The sequence below is a fragment of the Ciconia boyciana genome, chromosome 3, assembly GCF_034638445.1.
Source record: "Ciconia boyciana chromosome 3, ASM3463844v1, whole genome shotgun sequence".
Taxonomy (NCBI): Eukaryota; Metazoa; Chordata; class Aves; order Ciconiiformes; family Ciconiidae; genus Ciconia; species Ciconia boyciana.
The window spans coordinates 113,961,701-113,988,016 of record NC_132936.1 but is presented as its reverse complement, the minus strand read 5'-3'; the positions used below and the strand labels follow the sequence as shown (position 1 = coordinate 113,988,016).

Genomic DNA, 26,316 nt, shown 5'->3' with positions numbered 1-26,316 from the left:
AAAGAATCTGACCTTTAATGCAGTGAGCTGCACTGAATGCAGTTTTAACTTCAAAATGGAAAATAAGCTAATCAAAGTACAGCTTGCAGTGCTATTGCTCAAGTGTCAAACTGTCTTAAGCAGTGTTCATCAGATCTCCTTAAAATGTCCTTGTGTCTTGGAAGTTTTGGTTGGTCCCTCTCCTTGCACAGGTTTGGAAAGGAAAAGAAATCTTGCAGAACAGAGTGCAGACAGTGACGGATTGTGCTCTGAACTGCTGGGAAGGAATGGGGGAATCTTGTACAAAATAGTTGGCTGTTATGGGGCTGGATTTGATTGTACGGGGTTGTGAAGTCTGCAGACAGAACTGGACACATGCGCTTAGGTGCTCCCAAACTCAAAGAACCTCCAGCTCCATCTTGGGGAAAAGGTGGTTACAATCACACGCTGATGAGACCAGTGTTCCTGGGTTTTGTAAGTTTGTCCAACGTTCCCTGTCCAAGCTTACTTGCGAACAATGAAATAACTTCATTATTTCCAGTTGCAACAGCCAAATCATATGCTGATTGCCCTTTTGCATTCTTCTTTTTTATGCTTGCATTGCAGCTGTAAATAAAGAACAGATTGTTTTAAGCTACTTAAATTCATTCCAAGTTACTGGAATTAGTGAAGTGGCTTGTAGGTAAGCGTTGATGCAGAGTAACTTCGGAATTTCTGGATGCCTCTTCCTGCAGTGACACAACTGTGAGATAAGAGCACTGAGCCTCGGGCAGGCTCTGGCCCTTCAGTATTGCCCGCTAGATCTGTGCAAGCAGACTGTGGGTAGCCTGTATCTGAGCTAGAGGCCCAGCTGCAGTACTTACCGTAACAGGACTCGAATGCACTCCTCTCCCTCCAGTCCAAGCAGAACTGCCTCATGGAGAGCAGTGTTGTTGTCCCTGCATAGGAGGAATGAGCAATGTACTTATTACCTAAGGAAACTGTCCTGGTACATGGAGAAGTGGTCTAGCAAATTAAACTAAGGAAAGTGAATAAGAGGATACAGAATATGCTAGGAGTTGCAGTGATTTTTTTTTCGTAGGCTTTAGCGTGGTTTATTGTATTAAGTTGAAGTGGATGGGGGAAGGAGTTGAATAGAACAACAACTTTCCTAACAGAAATTATGAGAAATCTTCAAAGCTGGCAACTGAAAGAAGGACTGTGAATACTATTATCTTTGCTCAGCTGCAGGTTGTTGTTTTTTTTTTTTAAATTTGGCTTTGAAAGGAGCCCCTTGACTACAGATTTGTGGAGGAGGGGTGGGAGGTTAATCCTCTCTAAAATTGGAGCACAAGTGCTTTTTTGGTAAAACTTCAAAAGACCCAAGGCAGAGAATCAGTGCTTACTTACAGTCCTGACTGCTGGTCAATGTCAGCACCTTTCTGCACAAGAAGGGAGATTGCTTCTGCATGCTTGTTAAGGACAGCAACTGTGAGAGCAGGTCGGTCCTTGTCGCTGATGCAGTTTGGGTCAGCTCCCTAGAATACACAGGAGAGGGAAGGTGAGCTGTTAAAAGCCATAAAGATTCTTCAGCTTCCACCTTGCTTTAATATTATGCCAACTGAAGTTGGCAAATGGACTTTATGCTCAAGACAGAGAAATGTTCAAATTGTGTGGTATTGTTTCTTCATGTTTCTTTGGAAAATGTTTGTAGTCTCCTAGCTCAAAGCCAGAGTAAATGTATATAACAAGAGCAGTCAAACTAGATCCCACAGTCAGGATGCACCTTACCACACAGCAAAAAGGTAGAGGTTATGCTTGCTTTTGCTATACAGAGGACTTGACCCTAAACTATAAAATTGATATATTTATCTTTCTGTATGGCCTTGACAAACCCAGAGGAGAATGCCTTGCACACTGGCCAAATAGAGATTTGGGGAGAACATATATAAAAGTAAAATAGTCTGTTTCTTCTCTAAAATTCTCTTTTGATCTGAAGACAGTCAGTTGTATTGCAAGGATGTTGCCTCCTAAGCATAAAGTTGAAGTCGCATACTCATGCAGTAAATGGTCAAAGAGTTGGAAAGGGAAACTTCAGCAAGCAATAACTTACTTTACTGAGCATTTGTTCTACCAAGACAATTCTTCCTTTCCCCTTTGGACCCAGTTCATCCAGTAGTTGTCTGGACTCTGGCTGTGGAAACACAGAAAATAGCCAGTAACATTTCACATAGTGAAAATACAAGTAGATGGGCCATATTCTGCCTTTGAGTAAAGGTGGAAAATGCACACAGTGCATGAAGGCAGTGTAGCTGAGCCTCAGTATTACTAATCCGTGACCCTTCTGTGGGAATGTCTTTCTGAATCTGAGCAAGTGTTGGATAACCCAGGCTAATATCTCACTCCTGAGGTCTTGATTCAGCAATGTATCTGCAAATGATTAGCTTTACATCAATGCAGCTCTCCAGGGCTGTACAAAGATCTGCTCACCACAGTAAAATTAAACATGGGCAGAAGTTCTTTGCTATAGGATTAAAGTTTGAAGCTTCCAGAACTTGTGGAAGTATTTTATTTAAAAAATTAATATGTTTTGCCTCACAAAAGTTAGTTTAGTAAATCTTAAAACAACAAAGAAACAACAAAACCTAAAACCTTTTCCTTTTATTTCTTCCCAGCCTTCCACTTCCTTTCTCTCCCCTTTTGAAAGCCCAATCACTTGACCAAGCATTTTTATCTCTGGACTCATCACAAAACTCTACCTTCTTCCACCTGTTGAGTTGGCTAACTGATCCAAGCTTAGATTAATGCATGCTTCCCTTTTGAAATTTTCCATGCCATTACTGACAATCCATTTAGTAGGCAGTGCTTCCAGGATATTTGGTCCCTAGTGGGAATAAAGCCTTGCTGCTTGCATTAAGCTAGCCCTCAGTTGTGCTGACATCTCAGCTTGATGGGAGAACTGAGTTGACTTAAAAGCTTGTTGTGTAGGTCATTTTCCCCTGTCTAGGTCATAGTCTGACTGTGCGAACAGTAGTTCTAGCACAGGCAAGGGTATGTCCTAGGGAGTCAAACGAAGTAGTAAGGGTCAAGGGAAGATGATAATGCCTCCATCTGATGTTGCTTCTGAGAAAAACCTGTAATGAAATCAGTCTGCAACAGTCTTAAGGCCTAATGCTGTGTCAGTAAAACAGAATGGGTCCAAAAACGTGAGCAACAATCTAATTAAGCTCTTAGTAGCAACAATGTTTGGTTATTTCCAGTTCTGTAATAAATGTCAGCTACCAATTTTCAGGTTTTATATTAAGTTGGACTTTTGTCCTCTTTCCTCCCCCCCCACCCCAATCAGCATTAAAGGCTTTTTATTTCTACCCTTAGATGCCCTCCTTCATGTTAGTGCTGCTCTATAGGTAGTTTTTGCTGTACTGGCACAAGATACATACGGGGAGCTTATCTTCTTTTTCTGTAAGTGTTCTTGACTTTGTTCTTTTTATTTTGCCCCTTGAATGAAAAAGATTATGATCTTCTTTGCCTACCAGAATGAGAAACAAGTGTTAATTCAAAGCAAAGTCAGTATCCGAACAAGAACTTGGGGGAGAGATCTGGAAATAATTTATCCACAAAAATATTTTATTTTGTGTTGAAATGAAAGCAATATTTATCAATTTTCTACAAGAGAAAGTGGTTAAATGTTTGTTGCACATCAGACTGATTTTAACAAAAGGTTTACACTCAGGCAGACTTAAAAACTTGCTATTTTGAAATGAAGATTCAATGAAATGTGGAGTTTGGGGAGGTTGAGTCTTTTTTTTTTTTTTTTTTTAACTAGCTGCAGCTATTCAACAGGCTTGACTTGGATTCCTTAATTGTTTTGACCAAAAACTCTACAATTTTTCAATGCTGTTTAGCTCCCAAATACTTAAGAACAAGACTAGAGGACCTTGAGTAGATATGTACATCCTTTTTAAGAGTAGATATGTACATTATTGAGTAGATATGTACATTATTTTTAAAAGACTTAATCTACCAATGTGCAGGAGGGTTGATAAGGAAATTACGCACCATGTGGGGACCCTTTGAGCTGGTGCCACTAGAGTGCCTGGAATCACAGCCACATTATTGACACTCCAGAAAACCAGCTCCTACTGTGTTGGCTGTCACTTGCCAAGTCTTGGATTAGAAGCACAAGCTGGCAGAAACTTATACGTGAATGGAAGTATGTCAAATTATACTATAGGAATTTCTGAATTCTAATGCTGACTTTACAACTAGTTGATTTAATGAAAACCTAAGTCCAATATGAGACGCCTAAAATGCTGAGCTGTTACTGACACCAATGGGAGATGCAAGTTAAGCATCTCTGAAAACTAGGTCTAGAATTAATGTATTTCATCATTTCTTATCTTTGCCAAATGTGCTGAAGTTAAAGTCCCTGGCACAGCTCAAAAGTAGAGATAATATTGACATTTATAGCTCCTACTGTAAAAGACTATGCAAAGCATCTAAAGTTTTATCACTATAATAAAGACACTGCTGTGAGCTGTGGCTGCAGTTTACTGGCCTCTCCAGCTGTCTTCTAGGGATGAAGCATTCCCATGAGCTTTTGAGAGAGTCTGTACATTGCTTAAATCTCAACTGAGCCACGTTTTAAGACTTCAAGATCAACTTAAGTAGGTGCAGAATGTGCCAGTATATTTGTTTGCCTATCTCAGTGTCCAACCTTCCAAGCACTACTACTGTGTTCTTGACTACTGTATTTATGGTTTATCATAAAGACAGAGGTGTGGGGGGGAAATCTCACCAAAACTAGTCTGACTGCCATCCTGTCCACCTCCAACTTCTGTTACAGTATTCAGGTAATGACTGCTGAACTTCACTGGTTTATTAGTACGAATATCCTGTAGAATCATCAAATGCAGGCAGTTAATCAGATTATCATGTAATGCTGTTATAATCTTAGCAGCACAAAACAGTGGTGTTGCATATGAAAAAATATATAGGCTTTTAATATCAGTCTCAAATTAGCACAAGACAAATTATTATAGGTAATTGAACTCTGTTTTGAGGCAAAATAATGTAGCATTTTTTTCTAAACCTTGTGTTAGGTATTTGATTTAAAAAAGAAAAAAGTGAAACAACCTCACTTAATGAAATGAAGATTCTCATCCAAATGAAAGCGTGTCTACCACTTGAGAGATCTGATTAACACCTCACTTGTGAAATGACTTGATACACCTTTTCAGGCACCACTTGGCAAGGTAAGATTTTAAAGATTCTACATGAGAGATACAGTCTGAATTTTGGATCTTTGAAATGGTAGATTTTCATCTTTGAAAAGCTGGAAATGAATGCATGGGTGTTTTTTGGAACATGGTAATTCTGGAGCTAGGGATTTCGAGTGTTTGAATACAGTTAACAGGAGCTCTCCAAACTATTGAAAATTACTAAGCTAACTTCTTAAGAGCACAATATGCGGACTGAAGAAAAGGAGGCTCTAAGATCAAGAGCTAAGGGGTGCTAGAATGATCGAACAACATCAGCTGAAAGAAGAATGTTAATATTAATGGCAAACTAATGAAATGCAAGATGATAGCAACATAACCATGAAGTCTGGCTTAATCAGATAAAGCTACCTGTTCAGCCAGCTCCAAGAGAAAAATAAAAAGTTTCCTTTCTCTGAAGTGATGACTTAACACCCTCTGAACAAAAGAATTTATTGTTTAGACCTGAATTTAAAATATATCAGTGTTACACTGACTGGTCTAGCGACAGCTTTAGACCAGCTGCCTAACAATGGGCTTCATCCCCCAAACTGACCTTGTTAATAGCAAGAGCGTAATTCAATGTAATAGTGACTTCATAGTCATCCTCATGGATGGTAGCAGAATTAATCTAGAGGGAAGGAGCAGCCGTTAGTATCTCTTACAAAAAGTACACAGAAATAGCTTTAGGAATAAGTCTTGCTGATGATGTTTATTATGGAGCCAATACACAAAATCACACGTGGCCTTTGCCTACTTGTGATATTGTACCAACACTTCCCATCTAACTCAGCAAGGGGCAGGTGGTATTTTGAGTAACTGGAAATACCAGAATGACTGAAATGCCAAATGAATCCAAAAGATGTAGTAATGCTATGTTTCATGAAAGTTCAGTCATTCTCCACTCAGATTTTGCAGCTGCATGAAAGGCTGTGTTGTCCTTAGGACTCCCTACTCCAGGAGAACTGGTTGCTGCTTTAGTTGTACCAGTCTGGAGAAGCACAGTCTAGTAAAACGTGGGCACCTTTCTATATCAATTCCTTGAGACAGTAGTGCTGACAAGAAGACTATTGAAGTTATACATAAATAAGTGCACAGGGGATTATAAAGAAGTGGAATGAAGCTGACAAGGTTATATTGCAGCAGGTTGGGAATTTTGAGATAAGGTTAATTATATTTCTAATCTGCAGGAAAACTGAAAAAGCAGCATGAAACCCAGATAGTTGGCATCTACTTTGAATCACTTCGGTTACTTTTGGGGGCAGTGGTTTCAAGACAATAGGACGACAAAAGGCCAAGAAGCAGCAGGAATAGCCTTCTCTAGGCAATTTAATATTTTTCAGGCATATCTTTTTGAATCATCTAGCAAAGGAAACAAGTTGCAGTGGACCTATACTTCATCTCCATCAAGCAGATATCTTTTATATTATACTTGTACTACAGCTTCTGAACATACTGGTGGACCCAAGAGGTCTCAGTGAGTATAGAATTCAGTTGCAAAGTATCTGATGGAGTGTCATACCTCCCAAAAGTGTAATCCGCCAGATTTCTGACCCCCAGTATTCATTAACTTTTCTGTAGTTGTTTCTATGTGCTAAAACTGTTTTGTTTTTTTTTTGACTGGTGTGTCACATCAGTCAAGACAGGCTAAGAAGTAATGAGCTTGAACTGCAACAAGGGAGACTTAGGTCAGGCACTGGGAAGAAGCTTCCCAGTAGCTATGCCAGTTCAAGGAGTTCCCAACCCTACTTCTGCCTGCGTCCCACTTCCAGCTGCTCACTGCCAACCTACTTTTGTACTAGCACTGATGCCCTTTTTTTCCCTCCAGAGCTATTTTTAGCCTGGGTCAGTCACTGACCCAGTCTACAGGACATTGCCACAAGCAGTTGTGCTGGCAGCACCTAGGAAGCAGTGTGAGGGGATGCAACTCCTTAACCCAGCAGGGCTGCCAAAGCAAGCAAGACAGTACTGCAGCTGAACTGCAAGGATAATTGAGTGCAGAAATGGACTGCTTGGGGCAATTGTGAAATCTCCATTGTTGGTGAGTTTGAAAAGCTTCAAGGCAAACATCTGTCAGGAACAGTTTAGGCAGAGTTGATCCTCCCTCAGGACAGGGACCAAATGATCTCTGTCATACCACCCCTATCTTCTAGGACTCTTTGGGAAGAATCTCCAGTTTCCACCTTCTTGCTATCATCCCTTTAATCATTTTAATGCTGTTTGGTGACATCCTGAAGACTACATCTCCAGTAAGAAAAGCAATACCCTATTCCTATAATACTGGTATAGTTTATACTGGAAGTAGACTGTGTAGTCAACGAGAATTGCTGCTATGTGCTGGTATAATCCAGCCTGGAGCAGAGGCAAGCATATAATTACATCCCATTTCTAGCAGGGCTTATTTAACTGACCAGCTACATAGATGTCAGTGATCTCTTCTTTTTCTTGATTGCCTGCTGTGGGATACTACAAAAGCAGCTGAGCAAGGGCTTTCTGGCTTCTATCACTTCTCTTATAGCTGTGAGGTGAGAGAAGAATAGAAACTGCCATAGGAAAGAAAGCAGAAAAAAATCTTCAGTAAAAGACTGAGCAAAAAATGGAACGACAAAACAAATTACACAAACAAGTCAAGGTATAAAGAAAAGGGAGACATTTATTTTTCCAGTGTTTATCTAGCAGCCACAATAATCTTTTCATGAGGCTGCACAGGAAGGTATTACTCACAAGCTCCTTCCTACCTTTCCCATTCGAGGTTCTCCAATCAGTGCTCTGAATTCAAGGTTGTTCTGAGCATGGCTTCTAAGGTGAGCGCAGACATGATCCAGCTGTTTTCTCCAGTAACCTGATCAGAGAGAGTTAAGCAGGAGAAAAAATCCCTGAAATTGTGATTAACATTTCTTCTACTCACGTGATGGATGATTTAAAAGATAGCATACTTTCACTGAGACAAAAGAAATTTGAAATTTTCTTAAGAAAAGGAGAAGCAAGTTATACCCTAAAAAAAGGTGAAATACTTTCTCATCTATAGGTTATAATTCATTCTTAGGGCACCTCTAGTCACAACAAAACCATGTCTCGGAATTGTCCTTTGGAATCAAAACTGGCCCTGTGTGAAGAAGAATCTAACGCTACTCCAGATCATTAAAAAAAAAAAGTACAATATTACAACTAAGCAATTGTGCATTATTGAACTGATTTTTAGTTGATTTGAGATCACTGACAAGTAACAATAAGCCAAATCTGAAAACTGCAGACATAGTAACTCAACCTATACAGCATTCTGGTCTGTGTAAATTATTTCGCAAATAAATGCCTTTCAATTATATATGGGAGAGCACATTAAAAGCTTAAGCATTCCCACTCTTTTGCCTGTCAGGATCTCCGGGAGAGAATTCCTTTATGCTGGTACAGGGCATGAAACATGAGGGGCTAAATATGCCTGGATTCAAAACTCATCTTAAGCCATTTAGAGTTTTTGCAGTATTTCCAAGTATTTCTGAAGCAATGTTCTATTTTCATCAAAGAAACAAAAGGACTTGTTCTCATTCTTAAGTGATTGTTATTAAGATCTGGCTAATTTTATTTTTGAGCATACTTATGAAAAGTACAGAGTATGATTTATTTTGTTGTAAATAAATTCTGTAGGCTTGGTAACCTTGTTTAACTTGCACAATGAAGTTGCTTTGACCTTATCCTTCCCTCATGTTAAGTGAAGCTCAAAACAGTGAAAAGAAGCCAAGTCAGAAGAAAAGTGCTGCTCTGACTTTTACAAGAAAAGACAAGTGCACAAGGATTTTTGTGCTTGGAGGACTCTTCCAAGATCGAACTGGTAGAAACTACGACAAACTAAAACAGCAAGTCTTATTTTTTTTAGGCAGCTTTAAAGGAATATAAAAAGAAGGATCCACAGAGCAACATAAATTGTTCCCTGCCATGGTCTCGCATGCAAAAACTAACACAAGTTGAAAACAGTAATTAAAAAATCTAAGCTAGACTACTACTTGGTGAGTGATCCCTCCAGAGAAGTCGGTATTATTTGCAATAAACTGGTTCATAACTAGCCTAGATCCCCAGATTTTATTTCAAAAAATCCAGATGGCTGGGAACGTATTCTTGCATGTTCGACGTTTTATTACATCTAAAAGGATTTTTGGCAGCACTGATGGAATACTTGAATTCATGCTGTCAATAGTTGATTACACCTATATCACACTGATTTACTGTGGGAAAGGGGAGGCTTATTTGTAAAGTTTACCTGGTAAATGATTTGGCTTCTGTTCAAAACAGACTGAAAGTACAGCAAAAAAAGAAGTACAGTACACATCAGAGGATTAGTGTTTTGGTACTGCTGCTATTTCCCCCTGTCCTAACTGTTTTTTTTAATCTTCACAAAAGAAAAGAAGGTTAGTTAATGGCTGATAAGTCAAGAAATGAAAAAAAAAAACAACTTATTTAATCACTTGTATTTAAAAACTTTAATATCAAATGTCTGATACTGTTTGCATTGAAGGAATAATGGACATGTTTGGCATATATAATCAAGATTTTCCTGGGTGACAGCATATGGTCTTGTTGATACATGTAGTTTCAAGCCATATATATAGCTCAGCATCAAGGGAAGGGAACAGCATGAAAGACTTGATTGTAACAGACATTTATTGATTTATAGAATGAAATATGTTCCTCAGTCCTTGGCAGGGTCTAAAGGAGTGCACATTACACAGTGCAACTTCAACAAAGTTACCTCTGCTAAATGGATAAAAATTAATGTAGTTCAAAAGCAGTTCAGAATTTCTCCCAACCTTTCCCAGTGAAAGGAGTTCTCGCTCACAAGTCAAGAGCTGTACTTCTGATAGAGATATATGAATGTTCAGTGTTACTTTTTTTTTTTCTCTCAGCACTATTCCAGGCCAATCCTTTATTACCTCTGACTAAATTAAGCTCCCTGACATGTCGAGTCAAGTGTTGTATTTCCTACAGTGATGTCTGAGAGAACACGCCACATTTCAGAGCAAAGGACTAGGAAAACAGATTTCTCTAGTGATAATTTTAAAAATAAAAGTGCATCGTCTGGATATTTATACATGGAGTCAAAAGAGGAAATTCTAACATTCATTAGTGACTTTTTTCTACCAAATAGATAAATAACCCTGATAACGGCCTGAGGGGTTGACCCTCTGATTGTAGAAAAGAGCTAGAGATGGGAAAGCAGATCAAAAAAAGTAACCATAGTTTGATGCTGTAGTGATTTAAAATTAACTTATTCTCTGGACTGCCCAGCTGGACTGCCCTGTGAGATTAAAGACAGTTTTGCAAACTGGGCCATTTATTAGATCCCTAATTAATACTGATGGACTGTCTTCAAGGGTTTGGGATCTGGAAAGCTGAAGTTGGAGTTTTCCCAGGGCAGTAAAACTAAAATCTCTAAAAATTGCCCACTTTTTAATGACAGCAAACAGTCAAGTGATTCCACAAAGAACTAACTGACCAAACCAGGGACTGTGAAAAAAAATCATTTCCAGTACTGATACAGCAGTCTGTGCATGGACGTTCTCTGCAATGAGCAATGTAGATGTACTGATACCTTTGTGGGTCTGGAAGATGGGGCCTACAAGAGCTCTCAAGGTTTCTACCAACCCTATTTTTTGTAATCTTGTTAAGAATCCCTTTCTCTAGTTTAGTTTCCTTTGCTTCTGAAACTTCTATAATTTATTCCACAACAGCACCTCAAACAAGTTCTTCATGTAGACAAGCCTCACCATATTTTTCAAGAGCTATGATGCCCTGTGTTTTGGAGTTTTGTTTAACAATACTCCCAGCAGGTGCTACTGCAGTACTAACTGAGCTTCATATTGCAGGGGGTGGGGAGGGTGCTGGTAGGTGGGGTGGTTGTTTAGTGGTTTCCAATTCAAACACCTGCCCCTGATCTTGTAGAATCTGAGGAAATCAAACTACTAGCAAATTAGTAAGGCTCCACAGGGGTCAGTAACCATAATTTTGACATTGCTGATAGGCTTTCTTTTAGCTATTGATGGAGATCAGTGATCTGAATTCTAAGGCACTGCATTTACAAGTGACTGGGGGGAAGACAGACTTGTAAAGATGTAAATCAGTGTCCTACTGATGCCACATTCCATAGACTATAATCTTTTCAAGAAAAAGCAAGGTCATACATTGCAGCTTTGTTTAGAAAACAAAATCAAAACTCCTAACCTCTTCCAGGACTAATGGCTGTCAGGAGAGGCTTATGATCACTCATCTTTTCCAGTTTTTCTTTTTGTGAAATCAGCTCAAGCTCCTTCTTTTCCAACAGTTTGCTAGATGGGTAAAAAAGTCCAATGGTTTGGGTTCCTTTATCTTCTCTTTCTTTTAGTTCTGCCCTTGATTTGGGCAAGGAAATAGGAACAGGCTGCCAGGCAACTTGAGCTTGAAATCGTTTAGCCTGTGGGGAGTGGAGGGAAAGGAAAAGTGTAAGTAATATAATTAGATATAATTAAATGGCTTACAAGCAGAAATTAACTAGAACAGTATACAAAATTGTAAAGGAATGAAAAAGCTAGCGGGAAGAATCAGTAACAATTCTTGATTTTAATTACCAGTCTGTAACAATGAAGCAACTTATCACAAATATTCAAGCAAAAGCAAAACTCTTCATGATTGCCAGCAGAATGACATGTATGCTTTTGTAGGACAAAAGCTGGCCTTGCTAAGTATTATGGTCTTTCTTAAAACAGAGTTTTCAAAGCACTCTTACATATGCATGAAAGAATACCTTGTATCAGCAGGACACACATAATTCAGAAGTAATAAGATAAAAGTACTTAAAGAGCTAATACTTTTGAAAAGCTGATTGTTTCTCACTTTCCTATTTAGAATAAGGCTGGATTAAGGCCTTTGGCTAAGGCTACTTTTTGGCAGAAGGCAGTTCTCAAACATATCCTCGGTTTTGCCCTCAGCGTGCTCACAGACCACAATGTTGTCTCAAAGAGGAAATGGAGTTGTGCTGATCTATGCCCACAGTGGACTAGCCTTTTAGCTGTGTTCAAGCCCGGCTTTGTAATACTGTATGTCTTACCTCAGAAATCCCCAATGAGTCCCCAGCATCCATGAGACTGCCATTCTGAGAACCCAACCTTGATGGGGGCTCTATGTAAACACCGCAGGACCCACAGAAGCGAGCATATGGACGGTTGCTTGTACCACACTTGAAACAAGTAAAGTAGGATGGAGGAGGTCCAGGCTGGAAAGTTGAATGAAACACTTGTCATTACAGAAACATATGATGCATGGTTCAGGAAAGATAAAAGGAGTGACATGAATTAAAAGGAAGTAAAGTAGCACTACCTAAAGCTATTAGATTAGAAATATTAACCAGGATACCAGACTGCTAACACACTGGCAGATGTAAGACAGTAAATCTTCAGCTATGTGCTATAGAGGCAAACATTTTGTCAGACAGATCTAGCATTTTGGTATGTTATTTTTTTAACATACACTTTCAAAAATATTTATTTTCTTTGGCACAGCCCTGTCATTACTAGTGTGTGCTCTGATATTGAATATTGACTGCAATTCTTTCCTGTTCAATTCTAACACTACCCCCACCACCCCGAGTCCCCTGGTACAGTACAGGACTAATGGTTATGTATGCATATAGGGGAGTGTTTAAAATTTTATGTACACTCAGCTCACAGAAAAAAAAAATATTCTCCCCAAGTGTGATCTTAGCTTGAAACACTATACTTATAAAAATAGACACCAGAGGAAATTGTTTACATTGATTGTACCATGCAAGAGCTCTACTGAGCAGCAGTTAAGAGAAAGTACTTGTCTTCAGTGAAGTTAATGAGGCCTTCAGCCAAAAAAAATTGCATGCATCATCTCATGTCTGGTGATTACCTGTATAGGTGATCATAGCCCAGAGCAGATATGGGAAAACTTGCATTAGGTTAGCCTATACTTTAACCTTTGATGGATAAGCTACTTTGGCAGAGTACACAGCTATTGCATCTCAACTGATGCAATGAGCTGATGCTCATTGACCCATGGTAATTTGTTTATATCTCTAAACTGTTAAGTCACTGACTGATGTGGGGTCAGGATGTCATCTAAGCCTTTAATTTTTCTTTATATAATCCTATGTGCTCTAAGCAAGTATTTTGATAATTATAAGCTATGTACTAACTGAGAAGAGTTTTGCAAAGATAAGTTTGAAATTGCTGCAGGTCACAGATGAGTAAAAACAGATTTGTCAACACAAACACCGGGACCACGTGCCTTGGCTCCACACCAGTCACAGAAACAGGCATCACATTGGTTAACACGATTGCATTTTGAGCACAAAACTGTCTTCCTTTGCTGGCTGGGATAAGGTGGGGGGGTGTCTCCTCCAAACATGGGCTAATAAAACAAAAAAAGCATTAGGGAGAAAATACTTCTTATGAAGGAAAGTTCACAAGCTAAATAAGGTGAAAGAAGAAAGCAAGCTACTTTGATAACATAAAGTAATGTCCAGCCTAAAATAATTATTTCAACTTAGAATAAGCAACAGACTGACTTGGATCTAACCTGTAAATTTTTTTCATTACAAAACCACAGTAAAATGTGGAATTAATTAATTTTTAAATATTTTTAGCAGAACTGAGCACCAAAAAAAATTATTTCCTTATCAATCATGTCCTTTTACACTGAGTCCTTTTACATTAATATGGCCACATGTATAAGTACACTCGAAGTTAAGAGGGAGGCTTCTCTGCTGATAAACTTATATTTTCAAATTCAGGACACAACAGCTATTTTTCTTTGTACGTTTCTTTGTAGTAGTATGGCAGGGACAGTGTGTTCAGACAATGAGTTTTCTCTCAGTTTGATATGTGCTACATAAGTATTCCTTTGCACTCTTTTACCTCATGCAAGTTATATATTACCTAGCTTTCCTACTACAATTAACTTATATGGGTATGCAAAAGAAAACAGATTTTTCAGCTGAAACTTCTAGAGGTTGATTATAGATCCTAGTTAGGACAAATAGGTCTTAAAATGTTTTGTTAGGTTTTGCCTCAGGGCTTATGCAGTTTATTTGCTCTGCAAGTCAGGAATATGGATAAGGAACAGAACCTGAGGAAAATTATTTTGATTACAGACACCTAAACAGCAAATAAGCAAACACAAAAGAGCCCTATTTTCATCTGTGGCCTGCATTGCAATTTGAATGATGTAACTTGGGGGTTCATTTGGAAGATAAAATTTACAAGAGCACAAGTCTGAACATGTTCTAAATCTAAATTGTTTAATAAACATTAATAGTAATATCAGCATTATTACTAATTATTAATTATTCAGGAATTACTATTGTTATCACTAATTAAACACTATTATTAGTAAAAATTCTGATTACTATTAATAGTAATTCAGTAAGCATTTAACTTTCTCTCTTAGCTACTACAGGTCTCACCATTCAAGTCATATGCCTACCTACATATGCAGCTACATATCAATATCTACATTCAGTGAAGCAGTTAAACATATGTTTATCTTAGGTAAGTACAGATTCCTGCTGAAATTCACTTTGAAATGACACCTCAGTGGCTATACAAGAGACCTTTGTCTCTAGCTACTGACAGTTTTAGAACTCAGGATGTTGCCAATATAATCAGAAGATTTTAACTTGCAAATAATTATTCTTCTCTCATTTCTGTATTATCACAACCTGGAGAAGTGAAATGTAGCATAAGGTTTTCATACAAGACTTTTCTCTTCAGGAATGAAAGTAAAATTATTCTAAGGAACCAAATGAGCAAGCTAAATGGGGAGTTGAAACAGATAGCAATTTTAGGGGGAACATTTATTGTTGCTTTTCTCACCTCTGTGCAGAGTCACAGCCAAATACAAGCATAGTAGCTGTATGCATGTAGGGGGAGCAGCAAATGGAGACAGGAAAAATAATGTAAAATAATATTTTATTTTCACAAAATAATTGAAATAAACGAGAATGATCTTCCTGATGTATATACTCAAGTTTTCTATTGCAATTGAAAATAATCTGAACACAAATAAGTCTTGGCTTGTGGCCTCCCTTGGAGCCAAGACTACTTTTTTTCTAAGAGCCTTCTGAGCTTTCACAACAGCATTTGCAATCCTGACCTCCACGGGAGAAACTTGAAGGTATTCGATAGACTTATGTTTAGCTGGACATTTGTGATGGAGCATCTGTGGGAGTACTGGGCTTGAATATGGTATGGGGGAGGGATTCTCTGCTTTTGTAATATAAGCACACAGCGATATGACTTCAGTTTTCCAAAGAAAAAGAATGTTATGCTTTGATTTGATTAGCCTTAGTGTGATTGATGCAAGAAGCCTTACCATCTGTATTTCAGGCAGTTTGCTTTCACAAGTCACACAGCGTTTATGGTGAAGAGGATTTCCTGTGCCACATGCCTGACAAATTACTTTACCCTTTGAAATAGAGAAAGAAAATATTTCACATGGTATTTGAAAACTGTGAACAACAACAAGAAGAAGAGGACTTGATCTTACAAAGTGCTGTGGTTATTCAGCCCTGCAGATAGAAGAGATCCTTCAAGTCTGTGCTGCGGGCTTCAGGCTTTAGTTAGGCCATGTTGCCTGGTCATCACAATGTTTGTGACAATTGGTGACAATGTTTTTTAAACTATGATATAGTTCCCTCAGGGGATCCAGCATCAATACCTCCAGATCTTTTTATGTATTAGTGTCAGTTTGCTTAGTCACTGCACTCACACAAAATACATAGTCCAGTATCTGCAAGGAAAATAATAATAATATACCATGAGGGTGCCCTAAAAGATCTTAGCACAGTCACTATCAACAAGTGAGTTTCCACCAGGGCTAAGAATAATGAGTCTAATATTTTGATTGTTGGCACTAATTAGTTCAGGTTTGTCTTTGCACCTACATGAAGGTTGTCATAATACATTAAATTTGGGCCAATGTCTATAATTGACATCAAGCTGATAACTGCCTCATATTATGAATCTCCTTTGTTATCTGATAGTCTTCAGTCAATAGCTTCCTTTCAGCATCCTTCTCTTTCCAAAAATGTTCCCTTGCAATTATCACAGAACCACAGAATGGTTGAGGTTGGAAGGGACCTCTGGAGGTCCAACCCCACCCTGCTCAAGCAGGGCCATCCAGAGCAGGTTGCCCAGGACCATGTCCAGATGGCTTCTGAATATCTCCAAGGATGGAGACTCCACAACTTCTCTAGGCAACCTGTACCAGTGTTCAGTCACCCTCACAGTAAAAAAGTGTTTCCTGATGCTCAGCAGGAACCTCCTGTGTTTCAGTTTGTGCCCATTGCCTCTGGTCCTGTTACTGGGTACCACTGAAAAGAGCCTGGCTCTGTCTTCTTTACACCCTCCCTTCAGATATTTATATACATTGATGAGATTCCCCCAAGCCTTCTCTTCCCTAGACTAAACAGTCCCAGCTCTCTCAGTCTTTCCTCCAGATGGTCCAGTTCCTTAATCATCTAAGCAGCTCTTTGTTGGGCTCTCTCTAGTATGTCCATGTCTCTCTGGTACTGGGGAGCCCAGAACTGGACACTGTACTCCAGATACAGCCTCACTAGTGCTGAGTAGAGGGGAAGGATCACCTTCCTTTACCTGCTGGCACCACACTTCCTAAATGCAGCACAGGATATCATTAGACTTTTTCAAGCAGATCCCTGAAGAGGCCAAAGTCTGCTCTCCTAAAGTCCAGGGCCGTGATCTTGCTTTTTGCCCCTGCTCCTTCCTCTCAGGGTCCTGAACTCCACCATCTTGTGTTCATTGCAGCCAAGGCTGTCTTTGACCTTCATATCCCCAAGAAGCCCTTCCTTCCCTCTGAGACCCAGCATACCAGCCTTCCTCACTGGCTCTTCTATCGCTTGTATCAAGCAGTTGCCATCAGTGCTTTACAGGAACCTCTGAATTGCTTATGCCCTGCTGTGTTGTTCCTCCAGCAGATATCGGGGTGCTTAAAGTCCCCCATGAGGACCAGGACCTGCAAATGCAGGCCTACTTCTAGCTGTCTGTAGAAGGCCTCATCCACTGGTTCTTCCTGGTCAGGTGGTCTACAGCAGACACCCACTGCGATGTCACCCATACAGTCATGTGAGCCATCCCTCCACATCTCTGTGGTCCCATCAAGATCATAGCCCTGCAACTGCACACAGATCTCTAGTTCCTTGAGTTTACTCCCCATACTGCTTGTGTTCGTTAATGTACAGGCGCTTCAGAGAGGGACCCCAGCATGCTGATTTCACAGAAAGGGTCTGGGTGGATTTCCCCATCATGCTGCCTTGCTTACATGCAAATGCTTGAGGCGACCTCACTTAAGCCCTGTTTTGTTGATTAAGTGTTCCCTTTTGTCCACATCACTCAAGATCCTTTGCGTGTCAGCCCTGTCCATCACTCCCTCATAGGGCTGCTGGTAACCCTCCCTCCCCTGATGTTTCTCATTTAAAACCCTTCTTACTAGCCCAGCTCTCCTGCTGGCAAAGATACCTTTGCCCTGTGAGGTGGATCCCATCTCTCCTAAGGAGATGTTAATCCTCAAACAGAGTCCCACTATCATAGAAACCAAAACCTTGTTGCCGACACCAGCTCTGCAGCCAACTGTGGACATGCAGTATCAGTCCTCTCCTGCTCACACCCTTTCCCCTGACTGGGGGGTAATCGAGGAGGGCCTCTACTTGGGTCCCCATACCCCTGGGCAGGGAGTATTTTGTACGGCAGATTTTGCCTAGTTAAGACCACCAGCACTTTTGGATCACTGATCAAGACTGCACTCTAACGTTTGGGGCATATACCCACTGCCCCAGTCCTGCCAGCCCATCTGTGCTAAGCACTTACAATCAAATGAGGTAAGCAGAGTAATGAGAGCATATTTAATAAACTTAAAATGCTTAGTAATACTAAGGCCATAAATCATAGAATCATAGAATAGCTCTCTACTGAACACAAGTGCATGCATTCCTGTCATTCAGACTGCTACATCATGTGCTCTTCAGCATGCCTGCCTGAGCTTATGTGGCTTCCTTTCTAACCTAGTAGGTTAATCCTACTAACTCTGAAAGCTGTCATAATGTAATTACACAAACCCAAGTTGGATCAAAACATTTGTAATGAAGTAATCTGTTAGAAAAATGCATGCCAGGAGGTAAACTGCTATTTTGTTATATTTATTCTCAAGTACCTTTACGCAGTTGTTGGTTTGGGGCTGCAGCTGCGGAGCTATTGGCGACTCACATACAATGCAAGTGGGTGTATTCATTGGCACGAGATGTCTGCATTCAAGACATGGTGCCATCTGAAGAAAAAGCCACATCACATCATGTTAAGGACCATAATGAGATCATTATCATGAGATCTTCAATATTTTCCTGGTTAGAGTCTACATCAGCAGTAAAGTCACTGGGAACATCGCAACTGACAGCAACAGGTGCTCATATTGATCCTTGAAGATCAAAGGCTATTGAGAAAATATGAAAACAGCTGGAAAGAGAATGCTTTACTGACTACTAAAATATGCCAGAAAGGTACTAAGTTAATTTTCAGTAAATTTAAAATGCTACTATAAAATGTGTGCAGGTAGTTCAAATCCTCCTAATTATGTACCTAATCTGAAGAGGCGCTGAATATTCTCAGTCATCACTTGAAACTACAGCATTGCCCTTGACAAGACAACTTTCTGATGATACAGGAAAAAAAAAATACACCATTGACTTGTTAGATCAGGTTATTATCTCTTGAGAAGAGCTTAGAGAAGATAGTTACAGGCATCACTGTAAAAACTCAGTGCTTTTACATATGCCCACCCATGCTACTGTTTAAGGTTTCACGCGTATTAGATGGATCTTCTACAGCTATGACATAGGCACTAGTTACTAACTAACTAACTGCACTAGTTAGCACTGGAATAAGATGCATATGCAGGTCCTGAAGATGCGGTGGTTGTTGTTGCAGGATGAGGAGGAATCCGAATTTGGTGATGTTTCCTGGCACAAGTGAATAAAATTTACTTTTTCATTGTTATCCTTATTAAAATATATGGCACTTGAAGCAATCTATGGTTAATTTTGCCCATCATTTAAGAATTACATCAGGTCCACTGCTAAAGGTTTTGAACAAAATAAAACAATTGGAACAGAGCTTCCCAAATGAAAGTGTGACTAAATAATGGTTTTGCCAGCACTGAATGTGTAATTTGCTGAGGAAGTTGGCTACTCCAAAGAGGATTTGTTGATTGTTATGATGTTTTGCTGACCTGCGCTCCTTCAGGGGGTGGGAAGCGACATACTGGCACAGGTGGGATAGGAGATCCACATTCCTGACAGAAGTGAGCCAAGGGGTCAGACAGGCGAGGTGCAGAACAGTGTGCACATCTGAAAATAAGAGCAAACTGGCTGAGCTTGTTTTGGTATTGTACTGCTGCATAATAATGATTAATCTGGAACCTGTTATGGCAGGACTTAAGCCACTGATTTCTCAGTTGTAGTTTCCAAGCTATGGTTGTCCACCAGACCATGCCCCAGCATCCATGATATGAGGTTCTGAACTCTAAACAGCTTTGCAAGGTAGAAAGCTCTCTGGCTGTTATGGAGTTTCATACTTTCTTCCTCACCATGTGAGGTAAACTAACCTCCTGACATGCAATCTGTATCAGGCCTCACTGCTGCAACATGGGGAACCACTGATGTAGATCACATAAGCCTTTCAATATTGATAAGCACTAATGTTCTGTGAGACTACGCCAGTGAGCAGTTTTCACCTAGAGCAGCAAGGGCTGTCCTCTAGTTTGAAAAGACAGCTTTTACTCTGATCCTACAGGTGTTAGGAATTTTTTTTTAAAGGATAAGATAGCTAATAACTGTATATGGTGAGATGTAAATAAAACTATATGTAAGAGAAAGAATTTTCAAAGCCCTACCTAGATCACATTCTCCAGTTATGAGCCAGTGTCTGTCTTTGCTTTCCTCGTTTTTATAGAGCCCCACAGTATTATCACCCTGGTTGCAAAAGGCAATTGCTCAGTTACTTTCCAAGGACAAATATGTTAAGAGGAGAAGTCACTTACCTGAGGAAATCTGTTTCCCTCTGGATCCTTGCCACCTGTGTGCTTGCTAAGCTTTTCCGGCTAGTCACTGCAGAAGAACTAGCAAACTGAAATAAAGGTAATTCTTTAGCCTTAGTAAGCGAATATTTGCAAAATGCATGTAAGAGTAGCAAAATCAGATAAAGATGTTATTTGAGACAAACTGCACTGACATGCTTTGCTTTAAGGAATATCTACTACACTTGATTCCCCCATTAGCTACATTAAGGAACCACAGCTTCTTCCAATAAATCAATGTCTGCTATTTACTTCCAAGACAGCATTACTGAATATTAAGTTTTAAATATCAACTTGCCAACCTATAGCAATAATTATTTGCTAATTGCAGATTCAGTAATGTATTAGAAGAGAATGAGTAGGAATGCAGACATTTGCTTTGCCTGGTTTTGTCCTTACTGATAACTGTGTACTGCTTTGGGCATTCCTATTCCAGTGTGTCATTACTGGTAAATTTAAATTAGTACCATATAATACAGCCAAAGGCATTAATTTCTGAGAGATTATATAAGAATGATCACAAATCTTCACATCTTTATTTTTTTAGAGCTCAGTTCTGATGACAGCCTTTTACAGTTTTCCTCAACACCCTTTTGCTTACCTGTAATGACTCTATTGGTGGTGCTGAGACAGATTCCTCTCTGTACTCTGTTGTTTCCAAATGACTGGCACGGAGCTGTGGTCCTTGCAGGGACCTGTGAGCAGTCTTTCCTTCTGTCTCCAAGTCTAAAATTACAATCCTGTTATTCCACTGTCATTCACTTCATGCAGTTAACATATACCTTAACATGAATATTACATACTCTCATTTTAAATTCCAATAGCTAAGCATATTTAAAAATGTAATTGACATCCAGATTTTGGGTTCAAATAAACTGCATTGAATTACAGGAAATTAAATTAGAAGAAACCTCATTCCTCTCTGAAAGAGCTTACTTTTGTATTTTTCTCTATTTATGGTTTTCTTCCTTCCTGCATGCTCAAAAAAACCCCAGCTCCTAAGAGTAAATTAATGAGTAAACGTTAATACGTTTCCCTGCTCTTAAACAGTCCCATTGCCGTTACCATGGAATAACAGGCTTCATCTATAGAGAAAATCTAGGTCAAGCTTTCATTTCTGCTTTGTGTATTTATTTTGGAATCTTACTGCAAGCAAACATCAGTAAAGAACTCTGTAAGGGATTTGCAATCCCATCAATTTAACAGCATTTTCTGGCACAAAGGGAAATATAGACTGGGCCTTGTTATGTTGCTCAGAAATGAATGACTTTTTAATATGTTTTAAAAGGTAATGTGGTATATATGGAAATTAATTTTTGTTCTCTATTTGCAGTGTTGAGCAATTTAAATTGGAATTCCAAGAGGATGTTCTGTCTTCTGAGATGGTTTTGAAATTACCCATATTTTACCAATGATACAAGAGGAAAACCTCACACTGCCTATTTTCAGCTAAGACAGAAGTCTATTTCAGTCTTATGAAGTAATACTATACCTTGAAAATCTTGAGGTGCTTCACTCCAGGCAGGCTTGATTTCCCCATTAACTCCATTCTTCTTTGGTTTTGTAGTAAACAACCGACCTTCCCTCTCCTAAAAAGTAATTCCATTTGAATTCCAGATGAAATCTTTGGTTTTGCTCCAATCCTCTCTTGCTACAGTTATTTGTTATGATTTTAAAAGTAGATGCTTATTTTCAAGGCAAGCATTTGAAAATCTTAAATGGTAAATGTATTTTAAAAATATTTGACCTGAACTAGTAATGAAAGGCCAGTGAAGAAGAAAAAAAAAAATTGTCCCCTTGAAATTTTAGTATTACAGAAAGGACTGAGGCAGGAAAGATGGGCAAACAGAGGTAATAAAATATATTAAAAGTATAGGCAATCAAGGTTTAATCTCTAAGTAATAACATACTTACAACATTTTATATTCAGACAAGGAGTTAAATTTGCTAAAACTTGCCTGTGTGGCGATATCTTTTAGGAGATTCTTGTCATTGTCTTCAACAGAGAAGAGGATGTTTGGTTGCTTGTACTCTACCAGAAATACCTTTGTTACAACTGTACTCTCCCTGCAGTCCCTGAAAATCAATGTTCATAAAGCAATATACATGCCACAAACCCATGTGCAGCAAAAAGTAAATCACTGACGAACATGGCTCATTTGCTGGTACATCTCTTCCAAGCTTGCAAGTCATTATTTCAGTTAATAAGTATAACCCTGGGCAATACTCTCAGTAACTACTGCCTTGTTTTGTTCTTTCTTAAACTTATTTTCAGTTTAAAATGTGTACACTAAGAAGTTACCAATAAAATGTATGAATATTTTAATCCCTCAAGATCTTTTACATGTAAAACTCTTGGTACTCCTGTATCTGCTTTCTGGGGTAACTACTCTTTGCCAGCACTGCAGAAAATAGAGGACAGAAAGACTTTTTGTCCATTCATAATACCATATTTATTTTCCCAGTCAAGCAGAAGGTAGCATCCTATTCATTTGATATAACAACTGTCATGCTCTACCATTTATTAAATTACAGCAGTAACATTAAAATGGCTGTAAAAGACCAAACCATTCATTTAGGATTTATTGTCATTCTAGAGCATCTATTTAGCCCGCCTGAAAATGTTTTAATAAAAACATACTGGAAACAAGTGTTAATCCAGGTAGTGATATCAGAAAATACATATAGGCCTAGGTTTGTGTTGTTACATTCCAGTGCAGACACAAGCAAAGGCTACCTGCAAGTGCTAATAGTGGGGAACAGCAAGCACAAATCCCCAACTGGAGTGGAAGGTTCTGCTCCCTTGGAAATAAAAGATAATACAACAGGGTACAGACAGAGAATGCATGTGTCCACTCTGTCTCTAAGCATGAAGTTAGTTTGGAGAAAGTCAGTGGCTGTGCAGCAAAATCCATTCTTCTTTCTATGTATTGTATTTTTACTTTACCCTTGTACTTTACCCTTGTACTAACATCGTACTTAAGCTGTGAGGTTTAGCATTCTGTGCTCCTTCAGAGAAACTAAGCAGGTTCCTGGGAAGACCAACTTCTGTAAATCTGCTGAACCACTGAATGACCCCAGAAAACACTGTACTACTTCCTCTGGCATTTTTTATGATCATGCTCAAAACGATGAACTCTAAGTACAGTATATTTTACTAGTTTCTCACCCACAGCCTCTACGGATCATTGGCCTTAATCAACAGCCCAGGAGATAAACATCCAAGAGATAATCCGTCCACACAAACACTTAATGGATAAAAAGTGTTATGAGAAAGTGAAGTCAATGCAACCCATGAAGATCACTTAGATTGCAAACTGGCTGGGGAAAGGGGCGTCTCTCATTTGCGAGGTACAGAGTGCTTTAAACAGCATGGCTCCAAGCCATGACTGGGGTATCTGTCCCTTGTCAAAATATGACTAAAATAAAACAGGATACTTACTTCGTAACTGCTAGTGCCTTGACCATTATTTTCCCAACTGGTAATATGATAGGACCCTTATACTTAAAAGTGTTATGCTCTCCACAGCCAGGTTTCCTAATGAGTTCTGGTTTACTTCCATCTAAAGTGTAATAAATGGAGACCTCAGGTGTATCTGAAAGACACAGAGAAAGTAATTAGCCAAACTGTATTCAACCTGTGAAAAACAAGCTCTACGCTTCAATGTACTCACTACTGTGTTTGATTTTTCTCACATAAACAAAATAAAGCAGTTCCATAAATGACTCAATCTTTGGGACAAAAACTGTTTCTCCCATGAAAAATTAGTTACTCAACAAACAATTTCACTATAAGGAATATTTCTCTTCATAAAGTAGCTGTGCAATGGTTTTGTATGAAAACATTACAACAGCTTGTCCATTCTAATGACAGAAAGGATATTTTCTCTCACGGTGAAAGGTGGCATTTAAAAAATTGTAAGGAAAACGTTTGGGGTGAGCCTGGCACATGGTACTTTCAAGCACTGGTTTTGCGCTCAAAGCGAAATACAACAGCTTAAGAGCTTGATCTTGGAAGCAATTAAGACTGCTAACATATATGAAATAACTCATGTCAATAATATTGTTTGAATGCATAAAATTAAGTGCAAGTATATTTGGTGTATCAAAACATGTTGGTTAATTTTATAAGTTCCTTAAGGAAGTGGGCACTCATAAAAATCATAATTAAATGCAAACAAAAGTATAGAGGCTAAAAGTTTCAAATGAACACATAAGAAAAGGTTTTACATAGAGTCAAAGCTCTTACTCATACCTGATTTTATTTCTACAGGAGTATTTGTGTCTATTTCATGTTTAGCCTTCCCCGGAAGAGGGATTCGAAGTGGTATGACCTGAGGAACTGAGACAGAGCCAGCTGTCATTTTTCTTGGCAGTGATCTTTAAAAAAGAAAAACAAAAAGGCAAACAATTTTTCTAAACAGAAGAATGCATTGAGAAACACAATCTTTTAACGTGATTCCTTGTCTTCATTTGTTTCTCTTAAAAGAGAAAACACTGGCTTCTTTAAACTGTTAGTTCTCATTAATGTTTGCATGATTTTCACATTGATAAGGAGCAAGATCCTAACGACCATCACACTTCCAACTTATTCTCCTGTTTCACAACTGTGAACAAAGCTTTAGATGAGCACTGTTGCTTTCATTTCAGTTTGGCCTTCCTTGCTCAAGTGTGATTTCCATGTATTCAACTGAAACAGCATTAGCATCAAACATCAGTGATGCATGGTAAGAGTGACAGTGAAGTATCTCGACCCTAATCATGGCAGATGCGGTGTCATTTTCTCTGCAGGAAGAACCAGCCTCTTGTTTCATCATGGCCATCTGAATATATACAACATGTCCTGAAAAGGACTAAAGCAAGACAGCTATTCTTAAAGCTTATCTCAGCTATTGTATGCATTAAGAATATAGCTGTAAAACAGGTGCCAAACATGATTTATCATAATTTACATAGTCATTATCATGTCACACAATTCAAGAGTGAAAAATTGCATTTGGATACGATAACATTTTACAATACAAAAAGATGTACTCCAGATCTTGGGAATTGATACTCAGGGCCAGGAAACATGTCTACACTAGAAGGATTTGGTTTTGTAACCAACCCTTCAATCCTCCAGAAACGTCTCTTACGCTACTCATCAATGCAGACAGTAATGATTCAGCACTGGAGGTATTCGATAGTCCACGCTCTCACTGGGGCTACGACGAGGTATGCCACAGTGCTGTCTGCAGCTGCCCATCTCCTCGGCTGGGTTGCCCGAAACAGCGGTTAAGGAGTGCGAGCAGTTCTCAGCCAAACTCTCTTGGGCTACACGCAGCGGCACAGGAGAAGCAATGACGGGTGGATCAGATCTTTACCTGATCCGAGGAGGCAGAGAGCCTTTTTCCTCGAGGACCCGCCTGCTGTTGGGACACCTGGACCAAAAGCAGAGTGCCCTGTTTCCGCTTTCTGGGAGCCCATCAGCGGTGGGACACAACCGGTCCTGCTGGCATCCCCAGTGTGCCTGGCCCCTGCCACAGCGTGGGCTCCGTCCCTGCCTGCATGTGCCCTGCCAGGTCAGGCCCCGCTTCCCGTCCCCTCATGGCACAGCCCACCCCACCCCACCTCACCCCACTCCCTCCCTGCTGTACAGCCCCTGCCACCCCGCTCGGTCCCACTGCACGAGCCTGACTACCCCACTCGATCCTGTCCCACAGCCCTGCCCACCCCACCTGGTCCCACTCCAGACCCTTGCCCACCCACTCAACACCCACTTGTACAGCCCCTGCTCACTCTGCTCGATCCCATCCCACAGCCCTGCCCACCCCACTCGATCCCTGCTACCGAGCCCCTGCCCACCCCGCTTGATCCCAACCACAGCCTTGCCCACCCCACCTGATCCCACTGCACCCCACAGCCCTGCCCTCCTCACTCAGTCCCTGCTACTGAGGCCCTTGCTCACCCCACTCGATCCCTGCTATAG

The 26,316-nt window shown here is 39.7% G+C and overlaps 1 protein-coding gene and 1 long non-coding RNA gene across 4 annotated transcripts; one reads left to right on the top strand and one right to left on the bottom strand.

The window, feature by feature from the left end:
• Nucleotides 1-3: 3 nt before the first annotated feature.
• On the bottom strand, nt 4-25,835 carry DZANK1 (double zinc ribbon and ankyrin repeat domains 1). 2 transcript variants are annotated; one of them, XM_072857120.1, is made up of 21 exons: nt 25,712-25,835; nt 24,604-24,728; nt 23,791-23,944; nt 22,307-22,424; nt 21,841-21,937; nt 20,950-21,074; nt 20,313-20,398; nt 19,503-19,620; nt 18,432-18,545; nt 15,579-15,671; nt 13,494-13,616; nt 12,292-12,456; nt 11,430-11,658; nt 7,955-8,058; nt 5,773-5,847; nt 4,757-4,853; nt 3,399-3,487; nt 2,072-2,152; nt 1,369-1,496; nt 843-917; nt 4-585 (listed from the first exon to the last, which is right to left on the bottom strand). In XM_072857120.1, exons 2-21 carry the CDS (start codon nt 24,710-24,712, stop codon nt 420-422), a joined length of 2,346 nt encoding a protein of 781 aa, XP_072713221.1. In that variant the 5' UTR covers nt 24,713-24,728; nt 25,712-25,835; the 3' UTR covers nt 4-419. The 2 variants fall into 2 exon arrangements, with proteins under 2 accessions (XP_072713221.1, XP_072713220.1); XM_072857119.1 differs by lacking the exon at nt 5,773-5,847.
• LOC140649642 (uncharacterized) lies at nt 18,020-21,959 on the top strand. 2 transcript variants are annotated; one of them, XR_012041698.1, is made up of 3 exons: nt 18,020-18,099; nt 20,225-20,409; nt 21,682-21,959. It is a non-coding gene; the product is annotated as an uncharacterized lncRNA (long non-coding RNA). The 2 variants fall into 2 exon arrangements; XR_012041699.1 differs by lacking the exon at nt 18,020-18,099 and adding an exon at nt 18,529-18,774.
• Nucleotides 25,836-26,316: the final 481 nt, after the last annotated feature.

Bases quoted from the DNA above. Each gene is read 5' to 3' on its own strand.
- DZANK1 (XM_072857120.1), bottom strand. From the start codon at position 24,712: ATGACAGCTGGCTCTGTCTCAGTTCCTCAGGTCATACCACTTCGAATC. The intron at 1,497-2,071 runs GTAAGTTATTGC...TGTGTATTCTAG, and splicing joins TAGAACAAATGCTCAGTAAA to GGAGCTGACCCAAACTGCAT. The intron at 586-842 runs GTAAGTACTGCA...CTTTATTTACAG, and splicing joins TGCATTCGAGTCCTGTTACG to CTGCAATGCAAGCATAAAAA.